The 10719-nt window shown below is 46.9% G+C and overlaps 1 protein-coding gene across 1 annotated transcript; it reads left to right on the top strand.

Moving 5' to 3' along the window:
- The first annotated feature begins 503 nt into the window (after positions 1–503).
- On the top strand, positions 504–9802 carry WSB1 (WD repeat and SOCS box containing 1). Its single transcript, XM_050321854.1, has 9 exons — positions 504–627; positions 1517–1685; positions 2608–2876; positions 3330–3461; positions 3859–3959; positions 6087–6259; positions 6641–6754; positions 7497–7604; positions 8068–9802. Exons 1-9 carry the CDS (start codon positions 588–590, stop codon positions 8225–8227), a joined length of 1266 nt encoding a protein of 421 aa, XP_050177811.1. The 5' UTR covers positions 504–587; the 3' UTR covers positions 8228–9802.
- The last annotated feature ends 917 nt before the right edge of the window (positions 9803–10719 follow it).

Genomic DNA, 10719 nt, shown 5'->3' with positions numbered 1-10719 from the left:
GGCTTCTTGATCTCCTCAAGTTTTGACTGAATTCTGGAGAGGCACATTTTACTGGGCAGGGATGAGTTGGCAGCTTGCAGATAGAACCCAGCTTTCCATCTCTCCTGCTCTGGCTTCAGACACAAGACAAAGGCCCTTCCAGCCAGGCCTGAAAAGAGAAGGTGCCAGTGTCCCCAGCACAGCCTGTGACACCAAACAATTTCTAGTACACTTGCATATCTCAATTTCCCTTTATGTCCATAACACACAAAATGTGGACGGGAAAGTTCAAGGACTGGCTGTTGGATCCCAGTGTAGTAAAGGCTGGAAATCCTTACTGTTTGAAGGTATGTGAAGTTAGATTAATTTATATTCCTATGTAAAAAAAGCAGACTAAATGACCTAATCATCTCTTCTGGCCGGTGCGGGCAGGGCCGGTGCGGGCGGGCAGGGCGGGCAGGGCCGGTGCGGGCGGGCAGAGGCTCCGGCCCCGGGCGGAGCGTGCCCGGCCCGGCCCCCGCCCCGCCCCGCCGCCTCCCCGCCGCCATCTTCGCCGCCGAGCCCGCCGGTCCCGCTCGCAGCGCCGCCGCCCCGCAGGCCGCCCGTCCATGGCCAGCTTTCCCCCGAGTGTCAACGAGAAGCTCATCGGTGAGCGGGGGGTGCGGGGGCAGCGCGGCCCGGGCTCGGCTCACACGGCGCTGCCCGCCGGGGACGGGCGGGATCCGGCACATGGAGCCTTTCCCGGCCGTGGGAGCGGGCGGGGGCGGTGGGGCCGATCCCGGGAATGCGGTACCGACGATCCCGGGGATGCGGTGCCGATGATCCCGGGGTGCGGTACCGATGATTCTGGGAATGCGGTACCGATGATCTCTGGGTGCGGTGCCGATGATCCCGGGGATGCGGTGCCGATGATCCCGGGGTGCGGTGCCGATGATCCCGGGGTGCGGTACCGATGATCCCGGGGATGCGGTACCGATGATCCCGGGAATGCGGTACCGACGATCCTGGGATGCGGTACCGATGATCCCGGGGTGCGGTACCGATGATCCCGGGAATGCGGTACCGATGATCCCGGGAATGCGGTACCGATGATCCCGGGAATGCGGTACCGTCGATCCCGGGGTGCGGTACCGATGATCCCGGGGTGCGGTACCGATGATCCCGGGCATGCGGTACCGATGATCCCGGGGTGCGGTACCGATGATCCCGGGATGCGGTACCGATGATCCCGGGATGCGGTGCCGATGGTCCCGGGAATGCGGTACCGATGATCCCGGGGTGCGGTGCCGATGGTCCCGGGGTGAGGCATCCCCCCCAGCACAAGCAGGAGTGCAGCGCCCCGTGTTTCTCCTCAGTGACCCGGTCGCTTTGGCAGCCCGGGCGCAGCCCTGGGATCGGTTACTCACTGACATAAGACCCCGCTCTCGATGACTTTAAATGGCGTGGAACAAAGCGGGCCGAGGCACTGCCTGGTTCCCTGGTTCCCTCTGTGACACGCTGCCTTTTTCTCACCTGCGTTTCCCCTTTGTTCCCCCAGCACGGTCCCGCACGGTAGGAGAGCTCCTGGCCCCCACGGCTCCCTTCGACAAGAAGTGTGGGCGGGAGAACTGGACGGTCGCCTTCGCTCCCGATGGCTCGTACCTGGCGTGGTCGCAGGGACACCGCATAGTGAAGCTGGTCCCCTGGGCACAGTGCCTCAGTAACTTGTAAGGCAAACCTCTGTGGCTTCTAATGCACCTGGAAAACAGGAGATAGGTTTAAATGGATTAAAATGCATATAGTGGCTTTTTAGGCTCTGGCACCTTGGGGAAAAACTATTTCCTTAAAGTAACAGCTGTTGTTTCATCTCTTCCTCTGTGGCCAGCAAGAGCATCAACTATTGCAGCCTCACCAAGTCTGTGGAGGAGGGATTTATCAGTAGTTTCAGATGCCCTAAAGTAAGAGGAAGTTTGAATGAAAAGGGAAGTTAGAGACCTGGGCAGATCTGGGCCTTTAAATTTCCCATCACAAAGCTGTTTGGCTTTACCTTTTAGGAATTTACTTAAAGGCAGACCTCTTTCCTTATCATCCATCTTAGAATGCAGGTGAAGTTCCAAAACACATTTTGTTGGCACTTGAAGGTTGCATTTTAGTGAAGTTGGTAACCAACCACTACAGTTCTGTAGCTGGTTACAATTTCCTGACCCTTTTCCCCCTGCCTTCTTGGGGTGGTTAATACTTTCCGTGTCCTGACCTCAGTATCTCTTCCCAGGGTTTAACACATATAAGGGAATTGCAGGGAACTTGCTCATTTAGCAGAAAGTCTTAGAAATTTTTGCGACTCACTTTTCTATAACTACTTTAAAACTGTTTGCTTTCATAGCAGGTTAAGTTAATACCTTGCTCTCTACAGAGATAAAAATGAGTACAAAATATTAGCATTATATCATGTAGGAAGGTTTCCAGGCGCTGGTAATTTTTCACAGTTAAAAAACCTGCATTTATAATTTTAAAGTAAAAATGCCCCATTATGGGTCTCAGAGATGTCTCTACATTATGACAGCTCAGAGATTTCATTACATCTTTAAGAAATTCTTGCTTTCCAGGATAACTTAGGCTATATTTTTGTATTTTCCGTGTGTTTTGCAGTTTGCTGCACGGCACAAAGAATGGTGCAAACCCCGTCGGCACAAGGCTCCCGAGGCAGAACAGTGAGAGCGGGCAGAAGAACAAGCCCTGCGAGCACGTCATCGACTGCGGGGACATCGTGTGGAGCCTGGCCTTCGGCTCCTCGGTGCCGGAGAAGCGGAGCCGCTGCGTCAACATCGAGTGGCACCGCTTCAAGTTCGGGCAGGACCAGCTGCTCCTGGCCACCGGCCTCAACAACGGCCGCATCAAGATCTGGGATGTCTACACAGGTGGGTGTGGAGTCAGCACAGCCTGAGCTGGCAGGGACCCACGGGGATCATGGAGTGCAGCTCCTGGCCAGGCACAGAACACCCAGACAGTCCCACCGTGTCCCTCAGAGCATTTTGCAGGCACTCCTCGTCACGCTGACGTGCCAGCTAATGACTATTGAGTAATTTGCTGTTACCTTGTAAATTGAAGCTTAGAACAGGAATGTCTGTCAGGAGCCAAGTCTTACCTTCTTCCTGAGTTTCTAGTGTACAGATTTTCTGGCTTTTTAGGGAGTTGCCTCTTGATCCAGGAGAGTGAAGGGATTCACATGCTGCTCACCGTAGGGAGCATTTCTGCAATGAAAATTGACTTTATGTGCTGTAATTTTGTATTCAGTGTTTGTATCCATAAAGCATTTGATCTGAATAAAAGTACAGTCCATCATGTTAAACTGTGGTGTTCTCATGTGACAGGAAAACTCCTCCTGAACCTGATGGACCACACGGAAGTTGTCAGAGATTTAACCTTTGCCCCTGATGGCAGCCTGATTTTAGTGTCTGCATCCAGAGACAAAACCCTGCGGGTGTGGGACCTGAAAGATGACGGTTTGTGCTCAGAGTTATCTGCTCTAAAACCTGGGAGAAATATCTGTGTGCTTGCCTCTTTCATCACCATAAACTCAGTTTGGTCAGGATTGCTTAAATAATCAGTGCAGCTCTGTTAGTCACCCCCTGTACACTCTCTTGGAATTCTTTATCTGTGTGTACCCTGAAGGGAGAATCAGGGACTGGGCTAAGTTGAGTGCGTGGAGTGACTCTCTGAACAGGGACATGGGATTTAGAGGCTGCATCACAGGATTTTTATTTCTGTGTTCAACGATTCTGCAAGATGTTTGGAAAAATACTACAAAATTTTACATAGGAATAACTAATTTGGAAAAAGCTTTTCAATGTGAATTTTGTCATATCAAACCAACTCTTACAGCAGTGTCTTTCTTTGTAGGAAATATGATGAAGGTGTTGAGAGGCCATCAGAACTGGGTGTATGGCTGTGCATTCTCGCCAGACTCCTCCATTCTCTGTTCTGTTGGAGCTAGTAAGGCAGTATGTGTCAGAGTTTCTTGTTCCTTAAATTTGAATTGCGTGCATAATCATTTTAAATCTAAGTAACATTAAGCTTGTGCTCGGTGTCATGAACTTCTAATGTTTGATGATGATGTAAAAGTGCATGAAATTAGACTGGCAAATGGTGCATTGAGACCCTGATTTGTGAATGAAACTTGCACTGCTTTTAGTTGAAGAGGCTGTAAGTGTTCCTTGAGAAATAGGTCTGCACATCTGCATGGGGTCATGGCAAAGACAACTAAAGCTGCCAGTGTTAAAAGATACTTAGATTAATGCATAAAACTATTTTGATTTGATTTTATCCTTTCTATTTCCTGCTCAGTGAGGACTTTTCAAAGTCTGAGCCAGTCAGGGTATCTCCTGCTGAACAAAAAAACGTTTCCCCCTGTTTTCCCATCCCAGTGGCACAAGAGTTAGAAGGAGGAGCAGCACACTAGCTTTGTTTCCATCCCATCCTAACGCTAGAGAACTGGAAACAGTGAGGGTGTGCCATGAGCTACTCTTGGCACTCAAGAATCGGGGCAAACCAGAAAGGGGGATTGAGCCTGGTTCCAGGGGCTCTGCAGGCAGTGTAATGGAGTGAAAAGCCCAGTGCAGTCACCACTTGTGCAGATGAGCGCTCAGATGTGTTCCATCCCTTGAGTTCCCAGTGCAGATCTGGAGAACAGCTGAGGTGTGGGGTTTGGCTCTGTAGCTGGAGCAGAGGGGGGGTGTACATTGCTGTCTGTAGGCTGTGTGTTTTCCATAAGCTTCTTGCTTTCCCTGTCACAGGTGGTGGCAGCAATATTGGTGTGATTGAGTTAAGCTGGCCCCACTGGAGCACAGTGGTGTTAGCGGGGCAGAGAGGGGCATGTCTGGCCGCCAGCCCGGGCGCGCTGTACCGTAGGACGAAGTAACCTTGCCCTCGGCTGCAAGGGGTCCTGTACGTACGCAGGTGCTGGTCCATGTCCACTGTCTGCTTGCTTGCTTGCTTTCCTTTTTTTTTTTTCCCTTTTTTTTTTTTTTTTTTTCCTTTTTTTTTTTTTTTTAATAATTTTCACAGCAGTGAAACACACTGACTCCTCAAACTTAGTTCCCATGTTATGGAATGTTGGGGGCTCCTCGGAAAAATTGGTCACCACATTTATGACTGATTGTAAAATGGTTCAGTTTTAGGAAGTGTGGGAGGCACTAAGGCTGTGTTTGCTTTGGTCAAACGTAAATTTATCCAAGATGTCAGAATTTAATCTGTGCAGTAAAACTCTTTGGGGGAGGGGGGGAATGAAGGTCTCTGAAATGAGCTCTTTGAGGGACGTAACAGCTTTTGTTAAAGACATTCCTATAAAATCGTGCCGCAGTACGTGGATAGTTCCTATTAAGTAATTCTGCACAGTCTCTATTCTGATTATATATAATGTACAACTGCATGTAAAATCCCAGAATATTGTAGTATTTTATCAGTTCTTATAATACACTGTGCAATTAGCCGGGTAAATTGTAATATTAATGTTGTTTGTTACTGTTGATTTAAAATGCCTAAATTCTTTCTAATAATGTGGTTAGACTTCCCTGTTGTTTTGCCAAAGACATAACTTTTGGCTGTGAAAATTCTTTTTGCTTGCAGTATCTGTTTCTCTTCCTAGGCTGACGTTGGTGATCCAAGCAATTGTAAACAAGTGATCTTAAAGGGATGCCACTGGAGTAACAATATGTTAACCTTACATTTTCTGTCTGTATATTTCTTAAAATTTTGGTAGTTACTGAAAAGAGGGGACTGTAGAGTTTAACCCTATTTATTTCTGCATATTTTAATAAAATAGTTTTGTAATACATGAATTTCAGTAAGCTACATGGTTAAATTGTGTTGCCTTTATCATATATTTTGGCTTATTTTGATAATAACATTTAACAAACTTGAGTTAGAACTTGCATGTCTGCTTTAATTATTTAAAAAAAAAAAACCTTGATTTTAATCTGAGTATGACACTGAGCATATTTCTTAATTGTAATAATTCATAATACTTGATTTTAATATAATCCTAAGTAAGATTAGTTATACTTAAAAACAAATTAAATGCTGCACCGCCTCTCTGAGCAGAGCTATAACATCAGCTTATTTAATTGCAGGTTTTCCTCTGGGATATGGATAAATACTCCATGTTACGGAAACTTGAAGGACATCACAATGATGTTGTAGCTTGTGATTTCTCTCCTGATGGAGCATTACTGGCTACTGCATCTTATGATACTCGAGTCTATATCTGGGATCCACATATTGGAGTTATTCTTATGGAATTTGGGTAAGTAAAGCAGTCAAATCTGGAAACTCTCACAGAGTGCAGATGAAAATCAGTGGGTTTCTGTATGTAACTGGTGATTGGACTTAGGAAAGAGCAGTGGCTGATGGAGACCCTGAAGTGGCAGAGACTGGAGATTGTTCTTCCATCTGAGAGGGAATTTACAGCACTGGTACTGTCATGTGTACTAATTCAGGCATCTTCAACAACGCTGAAGTGTTGAGTGCTGTGAAAGACAGGGTTCAGTCTCCACTCCCGAATCCACAGTGCAGTAGTTCAGTACTCAACGTTCCATCCGTTTTAGTTCCTCAGCTTTGCCGTGGTGGCTGAGGGGACCTTGCCCAGTCCCCAGAGCTGCTGTCAGCTGTGTGTCCCTGTCCCCAGGCACCTGTTCCCCGCTCCCACGCCGATATTCGCCGGCGGCGCCAACGACCGCTGGGTGCGAGCCGTGTCCTTCAGCCACGACGGGCTGCACGTCGCCAGCCTGGCCGACGACAAGTGAGTGGCACGAGGGCTTTGGGAGACCTCTCGGGCTCTAAACTCCCAGTACTGTCAGGGCTGGGCTTTTTAACTGAGAAATGACTTCTGATGCTCTTGGTACAAGCAGACGGGTTGTCTGGTATACGGCAATACTGATTCTGAATGCAGAAGGCGTTAGTTGTGTACAGAGCAGATGATCTGAACAACTTCGGTGTGTAACAGCTGAAAACAACTGAGAGGGATTGTAAATGGAGTTGTTAATGCAGACCAGTCTTGTGGACAGAAGTAAATTCCAAAGCACAGGGAAGAGTGTTCTGTGATTTGGATTCAACTCTGCAAACATCACAAGTGGTGTCCTGAAGAACTGTATTTTAAGAATGTGAACTGCTTTCTCAAGATGACAGCAAGGGTGTTCAGCTATCTATAGGAGGGTTTATTTTTTTAATTAAGACAAGGATTGTTGGCAGTTCCTTGCATGTGTGACACTTGAGTCTATTAATCTAAATCCAGTTCAGATACTGCTTTCTGTTATTGAAGGCAGTCTTTTTCTTAATTGATAAAGTACAGAGCAAGGTATTTATCAGGAAAGAAGAAATCAGAGCATTTCAGGCCAGGCCTGAAACACTGTATGCCTATGAAAATATTCATAAAAATTCCCTGAGCCGTGCTTCAGACTAGTTTCTTGTGCAGCATCAGAGATAATACCCAATAGAATTAAATACCTAGTCCAGTAACTTCCTACATTGTCCTTCCCTCTCAGAATGGTGAGGTTCTGGAGAATTGATGAAGAATACCCTGTACAAGTTGCACCTCTGAACAACGGGCTCTGCTGTACTTTCTCTACTGATGGCAGTGTTCTTGCTGCAGGGCAAGTATAGACTTTGGTTTCCTTTCTAAAATACTAAGATAGCACAAAAGGTTGAAAACAGTGGCTAAGTGTTCTAAGAATCTTCAGTTGTGATTTGCAGCTTGGTGCTCCTGACTGATACTATTTGTTTAAACATACCTGGAATAGCAGTAAAATCAATAAGCTGATAAACTCATGACTTATCTTTGAAAATAAATACGAGAGAGACCCAAAACATGTGGCTTGGAAGAAGCCATCAGATAGCCAGGGGCAAGAACCGCTGGGAGATCTGCGCAGGCCTGTTGCATAGACAAGTTGCTTATTGTGCTGCTGTAGCTTAAACTAAGAGCTGGCATGCGGTGTAAATGAGACTGGAACAGCTGGAGCGGACTAACAGCAAGTCCCCTGCTAGAAATGCAGGTGAGAGGCGGTGCTGGGGGAGCTCGGGCCGCGGCCTCACGGTGTTTGTGCTGTGTTTGTGCAGGACGCAGGACGGCAGCGTGCACTTCTGGGCCACCCCCCGGCAGGTGGCCAGCCTGCAGCACCTGTGTCGCCTGGCCATCCGCAGGGTGATGCCCACCGGCCACGTCAGGAACCTGCCCATCCCAGCCAAGGTGGTGGAGTTCCTTTGCTACCAGATTTGATTTTTTGGAGAAGAAGAAAAAAAACCAATTCCAGCTGGCAAGTGGCCCAGGTGCTGAAAGTGGCTACAAACACTTCACAGGATCCTCAAACTGTACAGCCTTTAAGCTTAAAACTCTACAGGTTTTTCAAGAGCTATTTAAAGTGATAACCTAAATACTATTTTATCAAAATGCCTGACAGGTAATTTTTTTACTATTTATAGAAAACACAGTAGAAGTATTCCTGGTGTTCTCAATTTTCTAAGATGTAACTGTGAAAACATGTACATATATAGACATAAGCTGCTACATGTTATCATTGTACCTTTAAAAATTGCTTCCCTGATGTTTCCTGTGTCTCATGTTTATATTGCTTTGGTAGAGCCATGGTGCATCTATGCTGTAAGTGGAAGGAAAACTGTTATTCTGGGACGTTGAGGTAGGAAAATTATTGACTTACAGAGCAGTTAAGCTTCCTTCTGTATATTGGTTGGGGTCAGGAAACTGAGCCCAGGTCAGACTTTGTGCTAGTTTCTTTGTGAGGAGGTACAGCTTGGCTTTGTAGAGCAGTTTGTGTGTGCTGGTTTAAGAGTAAACTGGCAGGAGAAATGAACCCAGCTCAAGAGAGATTACAAGTCAGAGTTACAATTTACTAAAAAGATTACAATAAATAGAATGATACTGAGAAAAACTGGTTTTAACCCACAAGGACAGATGAGTAACCCAGCACCCTGGGACACGAACAGAACAGTGTTTGTCAACCCCTGTGCTGATACCACCTGGCCCCCATGGGTGCAGAGTAAAAGGACAGGAAACCTCTTGGTCCAGATGGTGGTCACAGTCCTGTTGGAGTAACGATGCCAGTCCTGCTGAGAGTGGCAGTCGCAGTCCTGTTGGGGTTCTGCTCCTCCTCTGGGTCCGAGGAGCGGTGCCAGAAGTCCCAGAGCCCAAAGGCTGTATATCCAGGTGGGAATGCCCAGCTCCTCCCCCAGGCCAGGGAGTTTCACAGTGGGTGATTTAACTGTGTGAGCCATGGGATGTTTTTGGACTCTGATGGTCTGGGTGCTGCAGGTGCTTGTTGTGCCAGTCCAGCGTGGCCCCTCAGCAGAGATGACCCCTCAGGCTGGGTCTGGAGGGGGTTGTCACAGCTGGGTATTGGTCCCAGGCCCCGTAACTAGGACAGTGTGGCAAAGGGAAGGAGGTCAGTAAGGCCTGGAGAGGATCTAATGTAACCCAGGACTGTGCCTGTGTCAGCTGAAGGCCTTGTGCTCCAGAGCAGCAAATCAGGTGAAATTTCAGTATTGGGCAGTGTTAAAGAACTATTTCCTTATATTTCTGAAAATCTGACTACTGTATTATTGCCTGATACTGTGTCTGTAATGAGAGGTTTACAGACTCAGTCTATTATCCTTTAACCCTGTAATATCTCTTTGGGGGTGATTATTGGTTTATGGCCAAAGATAAGCAAAATATTTGGTTTTGCCTTCTGTTATTTATCTGTACCTGCAGATATAAAGAATGTATGCATTGCATAAAATGCCTGATATATATTTTTGTTTAATTTTTTAATTAAAAACTTGTATAAAAGTTTTCTGATATCGCATCTGGTGACTGATTTATCAACACTGCCTGCAAGGAGGAAAGGGGAAACAGAGAGAGGACTGGTGAGAACAATTACTCATGAATTTACTGCCTATGGGTCAGTGGCAGAAGCTCTCCAGAGCTGCAGGGAAGCTTCCTAGTTCATAACCACCTGCTGCTTGTAGTGCAGTCCCTGGGATCAGCTGGAGCACCATGTCCTGCACTGTGTGCTGGGGACTTTGTCCCATCAGAGGCCCCAAAGTAAAAATGAAGTGGTTACAAATATTGCTACATCCACAAAGATTTAGCAGACAGCTGTGATTTTTATAAAGAGAAGAGGACTTTAAAAGCAAGGAAGAAAACGTTCACTTAGACTTGAAAACAGCTCTGCCTGATGAAGTAAATAATTATTCTACACTGTTGGAACAACACACAGGAAATGTGCTGTGGCCATTACCATTGAGTGTTCAGCCAGGACTGAAGGGAATAAACTGCACCCCTAGAATGCTCTGAAGATGGGTGGGAGCAGTCTGAAATACACGTTGCTTTCCCCCTGGTGTAACTAGTCTGGCCTGCTTAAAAACAACTCATAAAGAGAAAACTGGAACTGAGCAAAGCAGCACCTTTGTGTTGATGTGCTGTTTAGCTGGGGCTGAGCACAACTGGATTTACGTCTTTCAGGAAAAGGGGAGGATGCAAGAGCTTGCAAAATTTCCTGAGAGGAGCAGGAGTGTAAAGCAAGGAGAGCTAGATAGACACAAATAAATAATTGAGAATCACTGGGTCAGAAGCTCTTTTAAAAGGAAAGATGTTAACCACACAAAAGCCTTAGACAGGGTAGTCAAAATAGTCCAAAAGAATGGAAATTGCTAATTCACTGAGGAGGACTTTGGTCATTCACTCTGTGGCCAGGCAGCCGTATTAGGAAGGTC

This window comes from Myiozetetes cayanensis, unplaced genomic scaffold (genome assembly GCF_022539395.1).
Source record: "Myiozetetes cayanensis isolate MyiCay16 unplaced genomic scaffold, myiCay2020 scf27, whole genome shotgun sequence".
Lineage (NCBI taxonomy): Eukaryota > Metazoa > Chordata > Aves > Passeriformes > Tyrannidae > Myiozetetes > Myiozetetes cayanensis.
This window is presented reverse-complemented; position numbering and strand designations above follow the sequence as displayed.